The 22,376-nt window shown below is 39.9% G+C and overlaps 2 protein-coding genes across 3 annotated transcripts; both read left to right on the top strand.

Moving 5' to 3' along the window:
• Positions 1 to 892: 892 nt before the first annotated feature.
• Positions 893 to 6,303, top strand: LOC111223840 (LIM/homeobox protein Lhx8-like). Its single transcript, XM_022748126.1, has 8 exons — positions 893 to 1,026; positions 2,745 to 2,903; positions 3,494 to 3,615; positions 3,987 to 4,207; positions 4,408 to 4,511; positions 5,066 to 5,161; positions 5,771 to 5,927; positions 6,227 to 6,303. The coding sequence occupies exons 1-8, from the start codon at positions 1,000 to 1,002 to the stop codon at positions 6,301 to 6,303; spliced, it is 963 nt and encodes a 320-aa protein (XP_022603847.1). The 5' UTR covers positions 893 to 999.
• Positions 6,304 to 10,702: 4,399 nt separating this feature from the next.
• On the top strand, positions 10,703 to 21,728 carry klhl20 (kelch like family member 20). Of its 2 annotated transcripts, XM_022748077.1 has the most exons (14): positions 10,703 to 10,783; positions 12,434 to 12,497; positions 14,916 to 15,173; positions 15,299 to 15,407; positions 16,277 to 16,483; positions 18,259 to 18,417; positions 18,550 to 18,644; positions 18,926 to 19,041; positions 19,162 to 19,345; positions 19,463 to 19,606; positions 19,855 to 19,988; positions 20,117 to 20,325; positions 20,479 to 20,585; positions 21,531 to 21,728. In XM_022748077.1, the coding sequence occupies exons 2-14, from the start codon at positions 12,475 to 12,477 to the stop codon at positions 21,613 to 21,615; spliced, it is 1,830 nt and encodes a 609-aa protein (XP_022603798.1). In that variant the 5' UTR covers positions 10,703 to 10,783; positions 12,434 to 12,474; the 3' UTR covers positions 21,616 to 21,728. The 2 variants fall into 2 exon arrangements, with proteins under 2 accessions (XP_022603798.1, XP_022603799.1); XM_022748078.1 differs by lacking the exon at positions 12,434 to 12,497 and having other exon boundaries at positions 10,723 to 10,783.
• Positions 21,729 to 22,376: the final 648 nt, after the last annotated feature.

Genomic DNA, 22,376 nt, shown 5'->3' with positions numbered 1-22,376 from the left:
CTCTTTTCTGAAGAGGGGAGATCTGCCAGACCCTCTGCATCCAGAGGAAAACGGTTCCTCAAAGCAGAAAGTCTTAAATCATGGGCATTATGTAAAATGTACAATACATTACAGGAATTCAACGAAGGAACAGTTGAAATATCTACTCCTGCACACTGTCAGCATTTCCTTCATCAGACATTAACTTTACCAACATAAGTGTTGACAGTGTGTGGAAAAACAGATCTTTTGTGCACGTCAAAAAAACAGATTTTCACTCCGTCTCAGGTCATTTAATCCATGAAACTGTGTTGTCCAAATTTACTCCAGGTATGAGGAATTACATCAACAGGTTTCGCTGCTGGTGGGTTGCCCCCGAAGGTGCTGCTGGTCAGACGGTGTGGATGTCTAAACAAATAGAAATCATTCCCCAAAGACCTGCGCTGTGTTCATAATGTCCCCCATGGCAACACAGGGAAATACATAAGAAATACTGATGATGTAGTAAAAGTGAATCTAACAGCCTCTCACAGGAAAAGCACTTTGGAAAGTTGAGTTTTTAAGATTTGTGCTGCAGTCATAGTAGGTGGAGGATATAATAATATTTACACAAATATAAACACAGTTTTTTTTTCAATAATCTAAATGCTGTACTGATTTGAATAATTAGCTCTATCCATTAATATCTATATGCTATATTTGTCCCAGAAAGAAAAACGGAAGCTCTGATCCTCACAATACAAGTCCAAAGTGCTGAGTGATGCTGCAGCGGGCGGGTCCAGGCCGTGAGAGTGGGAGGTGCACGCGGGGCTGCTTAAATGGAAAGGTCGCGGCTCTTAAGAAGTGGCGAGTGAACAAGTCTTCAGAGGAGCAAGAGGCGAGGCTGGAGCGGTGGACAGGCCGGAGTACAGTGGACTAATAACGGGGTGAATTCGAGAGAGCTCCCGCTCTGCTGCTGTGGAATACAAACATCTGGCTGAGGAGGAATGACCTGGAGGAGGCTGCAGATGCTCCGTGAACATGTTTAACTCTGTTTCCAGCAGCTTGGTGAGTACACGAATAGCACGACTTTAAAAAAGAGTTACAACTTCAACAATAGTTCACTAAAATCCGTTGGTTTCATTGATGAATTTATTTAAGAAGGAGACATACTCTAGATTAATTTTACAGTTTTGGAAAACCCCTTTATTTCATTCTCATTTTATTGCACAATAATCTTATTCGTTTAGATGGACCTGCGCAAAACACAGGTTTACTTTCATATAATCATTACACTATTACTATCAGGCTACTGTTTTATCTGTCTTACATTTAGGAAATCAGACCTCTTCTAATATAATCAGTTTTACTACAATTACATTACTACATTATTTTAAGCTGCTAAAAAGAGGTGAAAGTCTTAAGTGTTAAGTTCTGCTGTTAATATTGCCGCATATATTAGCCTATATAAGCCACAATTACTATTATTGTAGCCTACTTAGAAAGCAGTCTATTTTTTTCAATTTCATTTATTTGGAGGTCATATTACAAAAGCTTATACAAGTAATATCAGGAACACAGGGACAATGCTTACAGGATTTATTTTATTCTCTCTTTTTATTTTATTTTATTGAGAGATGAATAGCTACAAACAGCGTGGAAGGCTGTACCTGCATAAATATTCATCATCCACAGATGTCATTGTCTGCCATAAAAATCACCTTTTCATGTGGACTAGTTTCTCTCGGGAAATATATCACGAGAAAAGTGTCAAGGATGAAGCAATTTGAAATTTGATTTTATTTAAATACGTGCTTTTATTGTTTATTGTTATTTTTTTTTCGATTTTAGTTCATTACTACACAAAAATAGCCCCATCATTTATATTAAGGCCTCTGCATATTTCTACAGTGTTGGAACAGCAACAATAAATGGTCAAATTCAGGACCACAGTTTTTCTTAATGTAGCAAAACATACCTGGAGGCTTCACTGAAATAAATAGTGGTGATCATGTAATTATTAGTAATCATGTGCACCTGCGCGGCTGTGAACACAATTAGTCATAATCACGTTCACCTGTGAGCACGTGCCCCGGACTCTCCAGTCTCCTGACGCCCCCCACGTAGGATTTGCTAATTGAACACCGGGAGAAAATGTTATTATTATTATTATTTTTAATCGTGTAAAAATAATACAAAATACAGTTAGCCGATATTAGGTTTCCCCGAGGTGACATGTATTTAGGAATGGGCTGATCTCTGTGGTTGTCATGGAGATGAAAGGGACATTACTCCTACTTGGTCATAGTTGTGTCGTACCTGACTCCTGAGCATGTCGGACGGAGAGAGGCGACTTCCGGAGGCTGTTGTCACTGAGCTACAAGGAGGAAATATTTATATCGACACAGTAGGTGTTTTCATATCAAATTAACTACTTTTTTTTCTGTACACGGTCGTGAGGTAAAGTGTGGAGAGTTTAGTCTTTGAATTGTAGCTTGCGGGACTGTTTGCTCGCTTCAAAGTGCCGCCAAATAAATCAAAAGAACGCGTTTATAGCAAAGTCTTCCCAGTCTAATATCAACATGGTGAACTAGTTTGAAAACAATTTTATTTATTTAAAAAAAAATCGTTGCTTTGCTTTTCATTCACCTGACCCCAAAACTACGTTTTACATTTTGTGATATAAGCGTTTTAAGACATAAAAATAAAAGTCTGCAAAAGTTTTGTAAGCTGTTGTTACATGGTGTTTTTTTTTGTTTGTTTGTTTTTTCCCCTCCCTCTGACAGGTTTCCTCCGGGCCTGATGATATTTTCGAGGAGGACTCCTATTCTCCGTCCTCCCTCTCCTCGTCGTCGTCCTCCTCCGTCCACACTGTGCCCTCCCTGCAGGCGCAAACCCTGTGCACCTCCTGCGGCCTGGAGATACTGGACCGATACCTGCTCAAGGTCAGACTGATACTGATGTCGCTGCAAACACAGCGAAAAACAGGTCCTCTTTAGTCGCAGCTAATTATGAGAAAACAAAGTCCCTAAAGGACCATTAATGTTTCCAGCTTTTGTTGTCCTGACTCAGGTGTCAACTGTCTTTATTTGTTATCGATTTATTTAGATATAGACACGTTTCAACTGGTTCCTAACTTGGGGGGGAATATAGGCGAATTATTCCACCTTGATTTAAGATTTTTTTATTTCTACTTAAATGAAAATAAAAGTAATGTAATTTAAGATAAATGTAGGTTTGGGACGTTAGGTTGTTAAATGAAATTTTAAATCTGCACTGGAGTAATTTTTGGTTATTGTTGGACAATGATAAGACTGCACAGATTTTTATTTTTTTCCCCTCAGATGGAAAATGTTTTTATCTCTGGTTGCAAACCAAATACCCTTCAGATTAATCGTGGTATAAATCACTCATGAGAACATTATGTTGAATAAATAAATGCATTGCAGTAATATTCATTCAGTTATAAGGATGGTATTAAATATACTAAGGCTACTAAGGTTTTTGTTCAAATTAAATCTCTTTACTGCCTCAGGTGAACAACTTGTGCTGGCATGTGCGCTGCCTCTCATGCAGTGTGTGTAAGACATCACTGGGGCGACACGTGACCTGCTACATCAAAGATAAACAGGTGTTCTGCAAACTCGACTACTTCAGGTAAATTTTTATCCCCATAGACCGTCCTTTACAAAAATAAATAAAATCTACCTTTTCATATCAGTTTTCTTGTTTTATAACAGTGGTCTGGAGGAATTTTGTTTGTTGTTTCCTGAACTAAACTTTACATAAGACCCAATTAAGGAGAATAATGGTGATATGGTGCCACATGGTCCATCTGAAAATATGCATTTCATGTGATCTGATGTTTGAGTACGAGGAAAAAAAAAAAAATACAACGCAAAAGTTGGCATAGCTAATTTGAATTCCTACAACACATAATTTGCTGATAGGGGAATCTGTTAATTGAATGCAGGATTACTACTCCTCCCCACACCTCACCTCTCCTCCTGTTTCTCATGTTTCTTCAGGAGGTATGGGACCCGCTGTGCTCGCTGTGGCCGCAACATCCACTCTAGTGACTGGGTGAGAAGGGCTCGAGGCAGCACCTTCCACCTGGCCTGTTTCTCCTGCACCTCCTGTAAGCGCCAGCTGTCCACCGGGGAGGAGTGTGGACTGCTGGAGAACAGGGTCTTCTGCCGGCCACACTATGATATTATGATGGAGAATATCAAACGCACTAAGGAAAATGGTGAGTGTATGGATGGGGATGGATAACAAAGGGTCAGGTTGAGTGGAAACAAAGTCAGTAAATTAGTCGTGAAACATTACACTATAGTAAGAATTCGTTTTCTTTTTGTAGTGAGACAGTCAAATCTCTGATCTGGAACAGGGCCCATATTTTAAAATGTCAGACAGTCCTTGTAACGTGTCCTGTGTCTTGTATTAAAGAGCAACCCAAAGTAGAGGACGAGGCGACGGACAAAGATGACTCTGGCTCCATGCCTAGACCTGCTAAGAGGGCCAGGACCAGCTTCACTGTAGACCAGTTACAGGTATTACCACCTACTGTGTGTGTTGGTGTTTCCCTGTGTGTGGGTGTCACTGCTGCTGTGATTATACGGCCATTTTCCCTTTCCCGCCTGCCACCTGCATGAGAGATAAAGTGATAGGACAAATTACCTATAATCTTTTCCCTGAGGAAATGCTCAGCACTACTGTTGAGCTAGTATGTGTGTTTCCTACTAAAGTAATAGTTGAACTACATGTGTACATCTCATTTCAATATATTTCATCAAGCTAAAGACCCAGGTAAATTTGAAAGAGTTAGTAGAGTCCAAAACTGAGTTAAAATGAGAGTGAATGTGAATGTTAATGTTGCTCTATGAGTGCTGAATGTGTTAGCCATAACAAATGTATACCTGGTGATATTTAGTCAGCTTGTTTTGTTTTTCCGCCCTCTAGTGGTGGTGGCAGATAATGCACTGTATTTGAAACCAGAGTGAGCACTTCAGGTGCCGTGATCTCTTCTAAACTTTTACACAATCAAGCTTTGACTAAAATGTCAATCAAATAATCATGTTCCCCTCTGTCATTTCTACACCTGCAGGTAATGCAAACTCAGTTTGCTAAAGATAACAACCCAGATGCTCAGACTCTCCAGAGACTGGCAGAGAGGACTGGTCTGAGCCGCAGGGTCATTCAGGTGAAGCAACTGTTACTACTTCTAGGAGAGAAGCTCTGGTTTTTTCAAAAATCATGATTGACTTGGGCAGTCAGGATAAATTCTCTCAACAGAGAAAAAATGATAGCTTTCTATGGTGCAGCTGTATTATTCCAAGTAAAGTCCTGTCCTGTAGTCCTGTGTATAGGATTAGCCACTTATATTTTGCCTGTCAGTGCACTGAAAATAGAAATGTTCTTAGTCATTTGAGATCTGCCTAAAAGGACACTTACATGACTGGCATCTCTACTCTCCTGATTGTATAGTGAATATAAATGAACAAACAGCTGCATTATTTGCAAGAACTTGAACATTTGAAGCAATTTCTATGACCATGATTCTCAGAAATGGTCAAATGTTTGTAAATTTGAGTAACTGTAATGTGTTCACATGCATCATAATGAACTGAGAGAATTCTGATTTCCCTGACTATGGGGAAACGTTTCATGCGCAAATCTTTGCTTAGTTTCATATTTCTGTGTCTGAAAAGGAGAAGTGACGTGTTGTTTAAGCATCAGGTGACACATCAGCACCTGAAAGTAGAGAATATCACGTTAATGTCCGGCCATCAATTCGTTCTACCTCCTGCAGGTTTGGTTTCAGAACTGCCGTGCTCGTCAAAAGAAACACATCAGCCCAAATTCTGTTTCCTCCACCATGATGACACCACCTTTAATGGAGGATCTGCATTACACAACCTTTATGGCCCCAGACACACCACTCCTCACTACACTGACCTATATGGACGGTAAGAAACACATTCACATCTCACTATGCTGACAATCAAAACGATTAAATACAGAGCGTTTGTATGGCTGCCACATAAAATCAATGCTAGGCCCAAACCTGAGGGAATCACATTTTCACTACAATAAATAAATCAGTGTTTATTGAAATCCAAACCTGGCAGTTTGTGGTAGAGCATGTTGCAGTTGTTACAGTAGCTATATGTACATGTATAATACTACATAATAATTTTAATTGATTTGATTTTAATGATCTTTGTGGTTTATTTATAAGCTTTCTTTTTCTTTTTTTCTTTCCCAGTCCAAACTCCAGACCCACTTTTGCTTCAGCCACTCATATCCCATTCACTGACACAGCTGCCAGTCAGCCATGCCTGAGGCCTGAGCCACAGCCCAACTCTGACAACTGAGGAGGATGATGAAGAGCAAATCGTTACTATATAATTTAAAAAAAAAAAAAAAAAAGGCTCCCGCAAGATTTGATGAGTTTAATTCATTAACTGTCAAGCAAATGAAGAGTAATCAAACAATTTAATTTTCACTGCCTAATATGTGAGCGGACACTTTAAAAAATAAATGTGTGACTGAAGTCACTGAATTAATTTAATTCACACGTACAGGGATTCACAGTTGAAAATGTCAAGTATAATATTGATGAAATTAATATGTATGTCATGAATTTCTTTAATTTATTTGGAAAGTATAAGATGAGACACTTTGTTGGAAAATTATGTAAAAGTTTTTTTTTTGTTTTTTTTGATGTAACTGAGTAAATGTCAGTTCTGTCAGAATTAGACGGTTTCTGTGTGTGAAGACTACTAGAAGATTCAGGATTGGGTTATACTGTGTATTAAAGCCACTGGAGATGGTACATTCTTGGATAAAAATCTCCTGTTCCTTTCTGTCTCATTGACAAGAGAAATATGTACAATGCATTATTAATATATTAAACTCCAAATATGGCTGTCCTCCTGTATTCTCCTCTAAGACTTTAGATTAAACACATCCACAGGTAAAATTTTATTCATGTAGCTCAACAACCCAAATAACAGATTTGCCTAAAGGGGCTTTACAATCTGTGCAACATACAAAATTATTCAGACCCCTTCCATTTTTTTTCACATTTTTGTTATGTTGCAAGGTTATGCCAAAATTTAAAAAATCCTTTTCACCTCAAGAATCTACACTCACTACACTGTAATGACAAAGTGAAAACAGAATTTTTTGCAGAAGTATTAAACATGAAAAACTGAAATATCACATCAACATAAATATTCAGACTCTTTGCTATGACGCTTGATCTTTAGCTCAGGTTCCTCCATGTATCTTGATCATCTTTGAAATGTTTCTACACATTGACCAGAGTCCACCTGACATTTTCTATGTGCTGGTCAGAACTCGCCTGCTTTTGTTGCTGGCTGCTCCAAAGCCTCAAATAATGTCACTTCCTCTTTGTGATGTTGGTTAAAAGCAACAAAACATGTTAGTTTGACAGGGTGGTAAATCAAAATGAGGGACACACAAGAATCATCAATTTTTTACAAAAAAGTATGTTTTACACCAAGCCAAATATCTTGTAAGTGAAAACCTACCTAGCAATAAACTTTATTTTCTGACTGCCTTTGTGATGTCGTCATCATCATCCCTTCCTCATGCTGCTATAGCCTGCCAAGGACCCATGTGTCCTGCAGTATGCCCTTGCCTTCATAAATTTGCAAGTGCATGGAGGTTACAAGTAGAATTCAGATCCTATTTTCACACATGAATTTAAATTCTACTTGTAACCTCAGTGTCACACACTTGCAGGAATTTTGAGCACCAAGTTTTACAGTTTTGTGATTTGCATGTGTACACAGATGTTGACAGAAGCTCTGAATCTTCCAGTGTCTTTGTGTTGCCTCACCACTAATGTGTTTGTTTTAATCTCTTCTACAAATTCTTCACATGTATCATTTGTTCAGATTTATTCATAGTCTTGTTTTTATTACAGTATATGCTAAATGAGGTTTAAGTGCATGATTGATACATCTTTTATGTTCTGTCCTTAGACTGCCTCAAACATTTCAGTCAAAAGAGGAGCTGCTTGACATGTCCTTATTTTTCCTTTTGTGTTTTCATAGGGATGGCAGAATCCACCTCGGGCCAGAACCACACCTTCCGGAAACGGTAAGTCATGCGCATGACTCCACCCCATATGTGTATATAGGGTCAAAATGACTGAGCTTGTAAATTGATAATAAATAATTCCAATGTTTGTAGTTGTAAATCAACAAAATCTCTACAAAAATGAATTAAAACTATTGTTAATGTCTGTTAAAAGAAGTTTGTGTAATTGCATTTCCACACAGATCATTGTCTAACGTTTAAGATGAGTTAAAATGATATTCTGTTTATTACATTTAAGTTGTCGTCATATCGAATGCATCAGAAAACAATGTGGATGTGATCATTAATATATTTGGCTTTAATATTACAATTAAAATACTTGTTTGGAAACTTGCTGTGTCTGATTTGTTGTTAAGGAACTTATTGTGAACTGTTGTTGGCTGTATCTATACCTGTATCTAGGCTCAAAATAGGGTCAAAATGATTTTGAGCTTGTAAAGTGATGTTCACAAATAATTCCAATGTTTGTAGTTTTAAATCAACCTTAGTAAACCTGTAAGATAAATGTGCTTCAGAAATTCAAGTTTGCGTATGTGAAACAGTTGCGCTTGTGTCAAAGAGATTAGTATTTGTTTAAAGTCTGAATCAAAACTGAACAAACGATCAGTGTTGAGGTTGAACAAAGACACTGTAAAAGAAGAAATGGATTTGTCAACATCTGTGTCATGATACAGAGCAGAAATTTGTAAAACTCTGGTTAAAAGTTCCCACAGTGTGTGACACTGAAGTGACAAGGATGAAAATTTGTATTTGTCAGTGTCTCACACTGGGAATGTTGCACACTGAGTTTTACAGTTTTCTGCTCTTTAACTCTGTACACAGACATCCACAAAAGTATTTCTTCTTTCCCTGTCTGTTTAACCTCACCACTGATCCTTTGTTCAGTTTTGATTCAAACGTTTTAACAAATACACATCTCTTTGCCACAAGCACAATTGTTTCCAGATACACAAACTTGAACTTCTCATGCAGATTTATTTTACAAGTTTACAAAGTTTGATTTAAAACTACAAATATTGGAATAATTTGTAAACATTACTTTATAAGCTCAAAATGATTTTGAGCTTATAAATTTGAACCTGGGGGGGCTAAGTCGGGGGCTGCTAGCTCTGCTTGCTGGGTGCAAGGCCAGCACAATAGCTAGCCGCTATTCCCGTTAGCATTTAAAAAATATTTATATATTTCTGGTGAATAAAACTAGGAAGATGATTGCAAATTAAAAAAGGGAAGGGGGCTAGCTTGCTAGCATTAGCACTTAGCAGTAGCATTAGCTGCTAACATTAGCTTTTTTTGGTGAAAAAACTAGGATATACAGAAGGTGACAAGATGATTACAAATTAACAAGTGGGGGGGCTAGCTAGCATTGGCATTAGCATTTTCTTTTCCTTTATTGCTGGAAAAAATGGACAAACAAGACATTGTGAAGTACAATAGACAAGTGACAAAGTGTGTGTGTATATACTGTATATATATATATAGTGATATTTTGTGTGTGAAAGTTGATTGTGTACAATAGCAATGACAATAATAGTAATAATAATTGCAGGTATTAATGACATTGATAACAATTATAATGCTAACAATGATATATCATAATAATTGTAATAAATGATAATGTTGATAGTGGCAGCAATGTATGTGTGCACGTTTATAGAGCCTACCCCCATTAGCAGGTAGCGTGCTGGCATTGTTCATTGATGAATGAATTTAACAATTTATAAGATTGCAGAATAATACAATGTAAAAAACAGGGACACAGGTCAGATCCACCCCTCATTCCTCCCCAGCTCCACCTTCTCATCCAAATATGGTTTCTTCTAGCTCCAAAAAACCAAGATGGTGACGTCCATTAAGCCAAACTCGAGGCTTCAAAACGGTAGGTCACAAACTAATGGGCAGTTTGCCACTTGATTATAACATATTCCTTACTATTACCACCTGTAAGAGATGAGTTGGCTGTTCCAGTGACTGTACAGGACAAATGAAGGTGACTGCCAACTGAGTATAGGCTACATGTAGAAAATACAAATTATGCTGTAAACGGCAAATGGACTGAATGATTACAATAAACTCAATGGTAAATATATTACACCAGAAATAACAATATTAATGGCTATTTCCCTCGTACAGTACTAATAGAACTCAATTCATTTGCCGCGTCAGTCAGAGAGGGTGAGAGGGAATGACACCAAGTTGAAGTTAAAAATGTAAATAATGTTACACTAAACTTCATCTAAGATTCGGGGCTTTTTGGAAAGAGCCCCACAAGCCGCCCCCCTGCTTTTGATTTTAGGCAGGTAAATAAACATACTGGGTTTTTTTATACTGGCATGTCATGCGTATCAAATCACGCGTGCATATTTATCTACTTATATTATTTGAATATCCTGCCATTCTTGGTGTAAATATAAACTGTGGAAATGACCTTGGTATTGTTTGAATTATTTTATTAATTGTGGATTTGTGCAAATTTGGCATTTTTATATTCTCGTCTGTGGTCTGCACAATGTATTATGCGATGACGTAATCATATGCCTTTTATTTTGAAAACACTCTGTCCGGATATGGCGTTTGGCATTTGGCATGCGCATGTTATCGAGGAAGAAAAGCACCAGTGTTTAACCGACGGCATAAAAGTGTAAACATTAGCAGCCTGGGCTACTTCTGTGTGTCGGTAGGATGGAAATATAAGGTAAACACCGTCTTGACCATGTCTACTTTTTGTCAGATAGTTGTCACTGCTAACAATATCAGCACATGACGTTTCGGAAAGCGCTGACGTTAACTTAGTTAATGTTAGCATTACAGTTTATGATATCCAGCCCGTGGTTTCTGACCTGATGCTGTGAGACAGATTGACTTTCAAGCGGCCACAGTTAGCCTGGACATTTTGGCTAACAAATGAATGCCCTAGTTATGTTGCTAACTCTCGTTTTCTTTGGTTGAATGGATTCGCTTTAACGTTATGCGTTTGTTTTGTGATCGGAATCGCCAGTGGATTCCTTGCCACGGGGCTAGCGATAGCACATAGCGTTCCCAGGCATTTAATATTAGCTAGCTTGTTGATTTTTTCAAGTCTGTACAAATACATTTAGCCTCGCAACTACGCGTTCCGTCTATGTAGCTAAAGCATTTCTGCTACAACCGCATTGAAAACAAATTTTTGTCCCTCTATCGGGAAATGTGATTAGCTAACTGATTAGCAGACTGCGTATCCGGATCTGGCTATCTACTGAAATAGCTAACCACAAGCAGTTTACCTATCTAAGCCACTTGTTAGTCACGCGAAGAATGTAGCTGGCTTGAAACGAATAACTCACAAGGTGCGACTAAGTATAAACATTATATAATGTGATGTGACTGACACTGAGGATATTTAGACACAAAGCTGGTGTTCACATTAAATGAACATGTAAGCCGCAGTCTAGCTGATCCCGTGCAACAGTGTCCGCTCTGCCTTCTTGGTCTCCCACTAATTAATCCTGATCTGTGACATGGTTAATAATGTGTAATGTTATCTGAATGTTATCTGAAAACTGAGGACTTGGGAATCAGCAGTCAGAGTTCAGCAGCTAGTTGAGGACAAACTGCTTTCAGTGTCAAATGAGAAAATTATTTAAGTATTAGTTTCTGTGGGGATGATGTAGCGGAAGGGTTTTACATAATATGAGGGGTCATGTTATCCAAACTTAACAGTTGAGTGTTACTAGGAAATGCACAGAGTCAACAGTGTATTAGTATCTGTAAAATGTATGGCAGGCCAATACAACTGCCTTCTTATACATACTACCTTGCTTGTAGTGAATATTGTTTTTGATTGTTTATTGTTTTGTAACAGAGAAGTACAGGTCTGTGGTCATTTTTGAGGCTGTAGTTAGTAATGGTGTTGTGGTGGTACACAATATCCACCCCCATTTACAAAATGACCACAGAGTTTATTAAACACCTGTTTGACACTGTCAAAACTGTAAAATCCGTACACTATAAACTTTATGAAGGCAGGGTTTATTGCAGTAGATTATACAGCCGTGTCTGAAAAAAAATAGAGAAACTGGTGACTCAGTGTAAGCAAACAGATCAATCTGACATCTTTGTGAGAAATAGCTACAGATCAAATTCAGTAGGTAGCAGGACAGGATACTATAATATCTTCACAAGAAGATATTATAGTTTCTTGTCAGCAGGCTGAATGTTTTTCAAAAGGAATCATAAGGTATCATTAGAAACTTTAAGGACCAAATGGTAATTTGTGAAAAGGCTCTCTGGTAAACACTGCTGCATTGATAGGCAATTTCTAAACTGGCTATACAGAGAGTCTGATTTTGTTTTGTCGGCTTTGTAGGTTAACCTCAAGGTGTTGGACCAAACATTGTTCTTCAGTGCATGGAAGCAAAGCCAATGCGCAGGTAGGTGTGGTTTTCAAGTATGGAGGAATGTGTGCTCCTTCCTTCCTCCCTTATGTCACCACAACCACAAATATCCACTATAGTAATGAAATTTGTTCAGAGGAAGTCAGAAGAAAATATTAAAAGATCTTGTGTGAACCCCGCATGACTCGGTGACTCTCGTCACCCAAAAAAGTTTGTGTGTGAGTCAGACAACTCCCTGCTATACAGTTTCCCCTTGATCCTCTTGAAGACCAGTCATTGGGGGTATAAAGAATTCCCCACACCTCCCAACTCCCAGAGGACTGGGTGGATCTGACCACAGCTCTATTGCTTCACTTTGGCTTTTAATTTAAGCCTGTGGTCAATGTCAGTCCTCTGACAGGTTGATGTTTTGATGGAGAGTTAGGTAAACGAACAATGTTGAGCAGGAAATCCAAACAGTTCTTTTTATAGTGTGACAAACACGGGCTCGGTTAAAAAATAAAACTCGTGCCCTCACATTGATGGGAACCACCAAACCCAGGTCCACAACTCAAAAATAAAAACTGCACTGAATGGATTACCAGATGTACTTTTAGGGAAAATGGACAAGTTACTGGAGAAAAGAGATGGATGTTGTGATTTGTTGGAAAATTCTAAGATCATTTCGAAAGTTAATCATTTATTTACCTTCTTCTTTCTTGTATATTTAAAACAGTGTGATTTTCACTTTAATCCAGTATGGGTCTGGCAGGCTCCCTACTGTGAGATGAATATGTAACATTCTGGGTTTACTGCCTTAAAGGACCCGTGTGTAGGGTTAATGTGCATCTATTGGCAGAAATTAATTATAATATTCAGAATTATGTTTTCATTAGTGTATAATGAACACTTCCTATCTACATAGGAAGCGGGACTTTTGCGCTACGATGTTACCTGTAGGCCACCATAAGTTCTCCTACGCGCTTGGAAAGAGAGGGGTGAGGGAAGGGTCATCAGTTGGTTGCAATCTGCAACCTCACCACTAGATGCCACTAAATCCTACACATTGGTCCTAAGAGATAGCCCCACACACTGAGAGTGACCCACAGGATGTTGGTGTGTGAAACAGGACGACAACATGTGATAACACACAAACCTCCTTTTTAGATGATCCAAAAACTAGTAAATGAGACTCCAAGACTATTTCCCTCAAAATCTGCATGCACTGTGACTGAGATCCCGGAAAACATATTTGATATAAATAGCAGTATTTGACATTTTAATATTATTAAGGGTTGATGTTCGAAATAATATATCTGACGTTTATAAAATAATGTTCTGATAACTTGAATTCCCACTGTGCTAGACCTGCCATAGTTGATATCATGTAACAGCATAATTTACAGTGGTTTTGAGAGAGCTGCGTGCAAATTTTCTATCTGGTATAGTTGAGTAAAGGACCGTCTGTTAATAGAGGTATAGCCTTAAGGTTCACATCAAGATGAGGGTAAGCTTCCCTGCTCTCTGCCACTTCAACCCAAAATTAGAACTGCTTTGGACATGCTTTGTGATGCTCTTAGGCCAAGCTCTAATGCTTCCTCTCTTATGCTTTCATCTCATACTTCAGGCCCTGAACACTGTTCTCCATATCAGCCCACATGGCTGCCTCTTCTCCTGAACCGATGAAGGAGTGAAACAGCAAAGACTTGCACCTTTTTAAAGCCTGAGCCGTGTCGGTCCAGAACATTTATTTGCAAGTTTTCATTTTTAAACAACACAATACTAATGTTTTAACTTGGGAAGAGTTTAGAAATCAATATTTCACCCACAGCTTTCATTCTGGGCGTGCTTGACATTGCTATCGATCACAGTCCAGATTTTTTCAGAGGGGTTCAGGTGTGGAAATAGGGCTTGCCATGACAGGGTCTTGATCTGGTGGTCCTCCATCCACAGCTTGATTGACCTGGCTGTGAAACATGGAGCACTGTCCTGCTGGAAAAACCAATCCTCAGAGTTGGGGAACATTGTCAGAGCAGGAGGAAGCACGTTTTTCTTCCAGGATAATCTTGTACCTGCCTTGATTCATGTGTCCTTCAAAGTCAAGTCTGCTCGACCTTGTTCTGATATACTGTATATATTTGAATATAGCACATGTTTTTTTGGGGGGGGGGGTTTTTTCTATTTACAACAAAGTCAGGCTTGTCAAAAATACCAGTTTGGATTTGGCTAACAAATTAACCATTTGTATTTTCCAGTTGTAAAATCCAGTTTGGGAGACAGTTTTCTTTTGTTTAGCTGAACTTAAAGACAACAACAAACAAAACATCCCTTTCTCCTTTCATGTCTCTCCTCACATGCTTTTTGTTGCCACTGCGTTAAGAGTAAACACGAATGCTAACAGCACCAACTCACCTGACTACACAAAAAGAGTATATATTTACTCACTTTATTGTTGCCCATCTGGTTAATGTTAAGGGCCACCAGCGCACGCCAAGACGCCACTGGAATGGACATCACCAGCCGCTGTACTCTGGGGGACCCCAACAAACTCCCTGAAGGGGTCCCCCAGCCTGCACGCATGCCCTACGTCTCAGACAAACACCCACGACAGACCCTGGAGGTGATCAACCTGTTGAGAAAACACCGGGAGCTCTGTGACGTGGTGCTGGTGGTGGGTGCCAAGAAGATTTACGCTCATCGTGTCATCCTGTCCGCCTGCAGCCCCTACTTCAGGTACCCAGAGACACATTGTATTCGTTAGTTAAAGATAAATATATCTGGAAATTAACCCACTGGCCAATGAATTAACATCAAAGTGCAAGGTGGACTGACTGTAAGGATATTGTGTGTCTGCACAGGGCCATGTTTACTGGAGAGCTGGCAGAAAGCAGGCAGACTGAGGTCGTTATCCGAGACATCGATGAGAGAGCCATGGAGCTGCTCATTGACTTTGCCTACACCTCACAGGTAACAGCAGTACCACAGAACAGTGCTTTATTGATATTTGGCATCAGAGACTGATGATGTGTGATTTGTGCCAATGCTATTTGTATTTGAACAAATACTAACGAGAGGGAGCTTTTTTTTCAAATCTGCTTTAAGTCAGTGAAAGAAAGATGAAAAGTTTGAATTTATTTAAGCATATCTTTATTTATTGCTCAGGGCTGCAAGCGGGGTTAATGGGGCTTCCAAATATTTTTGTAGTGTAAATGTCTGTTTTTAACCTTTTTAAACGACATGGACAAATTATAGATTGTTTGAAAGATCCGAGTCTCCTGATTCTGTCTTTGCTTTTTTTCATGCCAATAAAGGCAAAGCTCAAAAATTTTGATTCCTGCCATCTTTGTGTTCCTTTAACTTTGGTTCAGACGTTTTGGTTGTAAAATGTAAAGAGTTACCTTTCAAAGGAGATACGTATTGTGTCATTATTCCTGTTAAATAAAATAAAATCATAATCATCAGTCACTGATACAGCCAGTTGTTTTAGTAGAATTTAGATTTTTTTTTCTCTGTAGTCGAGTTAGGTGTAACAAGTGATTTCAGGTTAAGTAAATAAATGTGATCGATACAGTCTAACTGCTGGGTTTCTTATCAGAAAACATACAGTATCTCGAAAAAGAACTTTTCAGATAACAAGGTACATTAATTGAAAAGTTCATTTAGGAGAAGGATACAGCAACATATCCCTCCAGGTCACCTGTGTGTCAGTGTGAGGAGGCCATCAAGAGGCCTGTGGGGACAGTGAGAAGCTGCTGCAGTGTTGCCCTTTGTTTAAACTGTTGGTGTAACGTAAACTATATGTGACGAATGTTGTGTCCTGCCCTCCCTGCTCCCAGGTGACTGTAGAGGAGGGGAACGTTCAGACGCTGCTCCCTGCAGCCTGCCTCCTCCAGCTGGCTGAGATCCAGGAGGCCTGCTGTGAGTTTCTGAAAAGGCAGCTGGATCCATCCAATTGTCTGGGCATCAGGGCCTTCGCTGACACGCACTCCTGCCGCGAGCTGCTCCGCATTGCAGACAAGTTCACCCAGCACAATTTTCAGGAGGTAAGAATGTAGATATATGAGAAGAACTGTACACGGTCCCTTCAATTTCTAAAAAAGCCACATGTAGCACTGTGCTACAGAGATGACGCAGGTAAGTTTAGAAATGCTCCGTAATGAGAACACGATACAGGTTTTTATTTTACAGCTAGGAGTCAGATCTTTACTTTTTATGCTTTTTGTAAAAAACGTGTAAGAAACTTAAACTTACAGCATGTGTAATCAAACGTGTCGGTGTTTATACACTATGTTTTGTCATCATTGCACAGTTGACTTTTTCCAGGCCTCAGGATGTGCGCACACAGTAACTTATATGGTTGTTGGTGTGTTTCTGTGTGTTTGACAGTATAGTTACACTGAGGCTTGTAAACATGGAAAAAGTCCAGACAGTGTATTGACTCATGATTATAAACATCACTTGGAGGCATGTGACTTTTGAAGCTTGTGCTAACACAGCACAGAAGAGGGAAGCATCACATTTCGAAGAGGTTCAGAGCCTCACAGTGTGTTGCTTTTCAAAATAAATGTAAGCCGGATTTTTTAACAAGAAAAAGTGACGACACACTCCTCTCTGTTTCAGTTCTACTTTGTATTTTTGTACAAACATTTTCCCATGTGCAGCTAGTTATAGTTTTAGCTGGACTGCAACAGCAGGGGCCAGTCCTGTAAATGTATATGTCTGTTGCCGACTGACTGAAGTTCTCTTAAACAACTTTAAAAAAAAAAAAAAAGCAACTAGCGACAAATCTAGCAACGTTTTGGACAAACCTTAGCTACTTTCCTACTTTACTAGTTTCCAGTACTGTCCTGCAAATGGCTTGGAGGTGACTGCTGGTTACCATGTAGTCTTAATGGGCTGCGTTTCAGTCTCTAGTTCATACTTGTTCCATTGTCTGACAACAGCAATAGAAAAACAGGTCGACGAGAACAGCTTTATTGTGAAGCGGTCAGAAGTCTGACTGTTTATTAGATCTAGGCCATAGTCAAAATCAAAAAAAATAATGAATACAATCTTTGTGAAACCAGCCAGCTGAAATAATAAATTCAGTCAAAGTTCCTCTCAGTCTGGCTGGAACATGGGCAACTTTCTGGGATGTCTCACAAGTCAAACAGCTGTTGGCACCATTTTACAACTATTATCATCGAGACAAACGGCTACATCTGGAGGACAGTTTCAATCATGACACTCTCTGTTCTGGTTTTACAAAATCGATTGTTGATTATTAATGTTGGTGACAGGCAGCAGACATATTGACTAAATTGACTGGTAGAACTTAAAACGTAGAACTAATGACATTAACAACAACTGTGTTTCAGTCAGTCCTACAACTGAGCCGTCATTCAAAATAACAGCAAACTATATAAGATGCAACCATTATTGATGTTTTTAATTACACCTGTGTATTTCCTGCCACTACTTGTCAAGATGTCCGCCATTAGAAAAGTCTCTTGTGAATCATCAGTCAGTTGTGTGCAGTGCATCCCTGACATGTATGTACATTTTAAACATTTGGGAGTTGTGTGAAAATTTGCATTTAAGTCAAAAGATTCAAAGAGAAATATCATTCACAGTGACACAGGTTCTGCTTTCTTTACTTATCACCACATGGTTTGTAGTAGTTGGTTTTCAGGTGTCAGGGGAATAAATGCTGTGTCATAAGTGCAGCACTGGATGGTTATGAATTTGATTTACTGATTTTATCTGTAGAGAATTTGAATGTACTGTTTCTCTCTTTGTGGCAGAGCTGCTCACGAACTCTTTTACTCTGCTGTTGTAGGTGATGGAAAGTGAGGAGTTCATGCTGCTGCCTGCAAATCAGCTGATCGACATCATTTCCAGCGATGAGCTCAACGTGCGGAGCGAGGAGCAGGTTTTTAATGCTGTGATGGCGTGGGTGAAATACAGCATCCAGGAGCGCAGACCACAACTACCGCAGGTTTGTTGTTGAAGAACACATCCTAACACGACCGTTACAGCTACCACAGCAAGTACGGTAATCAGTGTACAAGCCGTGCTTTAACTCTGAACATTATTACTGCTGTAGCTAAAGGACACTTCTGCTCCACAGGTCCTGCAGCACGTTCGTCTGCCGCTGCTCAGTCCTAAATTTCTCGTGGGCACTGTGGGTTCAGATCCTCTCATCAAGAGTGACGAGGAGTGCAGGTTGGTGCCGTTTGTGCACATGAAAGTTGTCAAACATTAAAAATCTTTTTTGGGGGAAACTGATGATTGTGCAGATATATATCCCCGAATTTTCTGGTTTCCTAAACTTTAATCCTTTAAATTTAAAGGAATGGTCTAGTTGGAAAAATACCTTAGAGGAGGAAGGAAGAGACATCAGCCTTTATTTTACATTCATTTTACATGCTGATACAGTGATAATATGTAACTTAATTTATGATTGACATCATATATATCGTATACTTGTTTTTCTGCTGTTTCAGAGACCTGGTTGATGAGGCTAAGAATTACCTGCTGCTGCCACAGGAGCGGCCGCTGATGCAGGGCCCCAGAACGAGGCCGAGGAAACCCATCCGCTGTGGGGAGGTACTTTTCGCAGGTTGGTACCATCAGTCACTGAAATGAATACCCAAAAATATTCATCATTTTCACTATGTATACACTGCTGCCGGTGCGAGGGAAAAGTGTAAAAAGTGAGTCATGTTTCGTTGTCCTGTAGTTGGCGGCTGGTGCAGCGGAGATGCCATTTCCAGCGTGGAGCGTTATGACCCTCAGACCAACGAGTGGCGGATGGTCGCGTCGATGAGTAAACGGCGGTGTGGAGTCGGCGTCAGTGTCCTGGATGACTTGCTGTATGCGGTGGGAGGTCACGATGGCTCATCGTATCTCAACTCGGTGGAGAGGTATGGCCTGATCACTGGAGTTTTTACTTCCGTCTTCACTCCCTCCGTTCTTTATTACTCACATTTCTAAAAAGTAAAATGTTAACTTTTTCTCTGTTGCATTTTCCTGTTGTCCAGATATGATCCTAAGACCAACCAGTGGAGCAGTGATGTGGCTCCCACGAGCACTTGTCGCACCAGTGTGGGCGTGGCTGTTCTCGGTGGTTATCTGTATGCTGTAGGAGGACAGGATGGAGTTTCCTGTCTCAACATTGTGGAAAGGTATCAGTCAGCTGATGACTTGGCTCAGCTTTAATTCTTTCATCAGTTTCAACGTTGAAACATGAGACTGATTTCTTCACTTGCGTTTGGGCTCTACATGTTTAGCTTCACCATTCAACTCACCAGACTTGCACCAACGTTACATACAGATATAATACTTGTAATAATTATGTGTTAACTCCTTTATTTATGACTTCAAATGTGAAAATAGTTCTGTGTAATCAGACATCATCCTTCCTGTCCTTCAGATATGATCCTAAGGAAAACAAATGGACTCGCGTGGCCTCCATGAGCACCAGGCGACTGGGGGTAGCTGTGGCTGTGCTGGGGGGATTTCTGTACGCTGTGGGAGGGTCTGATGGGACGTCACCATTAAATACAGGTATGGAACTCATTTACGAGAAAAATACAATAACGAACACTCAGTTGTAACAATAATGATGGCGAGGAATGAGAAGGAAGCTGTTGGCATGTTTCAACAAGGAGATGTCACGTTTCTCTTTTCCTTAGTGGAACGCTACAACCCCCAAGAGAACCGCTGGCACACTGTATCTCCGATGGGGACCAGGAGGAAGCACCTGGGCTGTGCGGTCTACCAGGACATGATTTACTCTGTTGGAGGGAGAGACGACACCACAGAGCTGAGCAGTGCAGAGCGATACAACCCCCGGACCAACCAGTGGTCTCCTGTAGTGGCCATGACTTCCAGACGGAGCGGGGTGAGTGTGTGCTGGGAGTTTGTGGTGTTGTGATGTAATCCATAGTTTATGAATGAATTGAATTCAGTCGGTTAAATGTGTTGGTTCAGTTGCCATTGATCCTGGGAAATTCTTTAACCTGTGTTTGAGGCTGAAGTGTAGTTGTACCTGCAGGTGGGCTTGGCTGTGGTGAACGGTCAGCTCATGGCAGTAGGAGGCTTTGATGGGACGACGTATCTCAAAACTATAGAAGTCTATGACCCCGATGCCAACACATGGAGGTATGTGGCACTATAGAAATAGTACCAGTAAATCTGGATAGAAAGCAAATATTTAAATATAAACATTATTCTAGTCATAATAAATTAATTACACACTTAGAATAATATGTGATTTATTGTAAAAGTTTGCAGTTTATATGATGCCTGTCGGCATTTTTCCCATATTGCATCAGTTGCAATTAGCTGGTCTGTAAAAATCCAACAAAAAACTAAACAAAAAGAAACAGACAAAGTAAGTCTGTAGTTAGACGACATATTGAAAGTGTGGGAAACGGTGACACTTCCTGTATCACAAAGCACTTCTACACAAACATGAATAGTTTAGTTTATGAATAGTCTGAAAAACGAACATTAAGCGTTAGGGCGAATAGATTTGGCAGCAGAATCAATTTCTAGAAACAACTCCCACATTCGTCTGAATAACCTGCATAACCTCAACGGTTTTGTAAGAAGTACTTTGTATTTCTTTCAAAAATAAAAATACATTCACAGATTATCTATAGATTATCCAAAGTAACAGCTACACCCTTTTACAGACATTTAGTTGGTGAATTTTTTGCTTAGACTGTAATGTCAAGATAAATCCTAAAGCATATTGATACTGCATCATTATTGATCGCTATGAATGGACAAATATTGGATATATTGCTGCAAAAAAACATCACTGCAGCCTCATTAGCATCATTAAAAATCATAAACCCGTGTTTGCAATAAAAGAGTACATACACACATTTAGAAGTAAACTGTTGCATCAAAAATATTCAGAAAGTTACAGGAAAAGCCACGACAAAGCAACTCTTTATCTAGATTAAGTGATATTAATTAATTAATCTTTTTAACAAGTGCAGCTCTATCTGTCTGTCCGTCAACAGTCAGTCTCCACAGTCTCACTCTTACTCCTCTTCTTCTTCTGTTCTGCCATTTGACTTTCGCCCTCTTTTCCAGGTTGTACGGGGGGATGAACTACCGCCGGCTAGGTGGAGGGGTGGGTGTCATTAAAATGACTCATTGTGAATCCCACATATGGTAACACCAACCCCCCACCCATCCACTCATACACTCACTTCTCATCACGTTGCAATGGTATGCCTCTTTTCACCAACTCTTGTGCCTCCAAAAAGAGATGCTGTCCAGTCACACGAGGATGAGAAAAAACGTGGAGGGAGGGAGGGGGGAGAGGGGGGGGAGTGAGGCTGACGGAGGAACAAACTTTTGAACTCTAGTTGACCCCCGACCCCACTCTGAGGTGATCAGCTCTGGTTGTCTTCGATTGACCGTGGTCACCGTGACGTGCACTGAGAGTCAACCGAGAGCCATGAAGCTTCCAGTTAGAAGAGGACGCTCCTTCTCCTGTGACCTCTCCAGGTTTCATCCTGCGGGCTTCTCGCTCTGGGACATTTGAATGAAATGGAACTAAACTTGATTGAGTTTGCTGTTGGGGAGGATTATTTTACGTTTCTGCGGTTTAAGAATTTCAAAAGCATCGGGTCACTGGACGAGGGCTTTCTCGGTCTTTCCAACTGTGAGAGCCTCCATCACCTTCCCCTGTCTTAAAAATGCCACCCCCCCCCTCCCCCAAATTCTGGCTAGTGATGACTGCCCTGAATGAGTTAAGAAACAGAAGGCAGAGCGGAAAACCTTCTGTTTATTGTGTGAGGTCGATTTTGTTTCCTGGAGACACAACATTGCATACCGACTGCTCTCTCATTCTGTCTCCACTTGGCTTTAGGCTTAGAAGCATACATCTCAACTATGGCTGCTGTGTCTCTGGGCCTCATGTGTAGCATTAAT

This window comes from Seriola dumerili, unplaced genomic scaffold (genome assembly GCF_002260705.1).
Source record: "Seriola dumerili isolate Sdu_G_001 unplaced genomic scaffold, Sdu_1.0 BDQW01000116.1, whole genome shotgun sequence".
In the NCBI taxonomy this organism is placed as follows: domain Eukaryota; kingdom Metazoa; phylum Chordata; class Actinopteri; order Carangiformes; family Carangidae; genus Seriola; species Seriola dumerili.
Note: the sequence above shows the minus strand (reverse complement) of the source record. Positions and strands in the feature narration are given on the sequence as shown.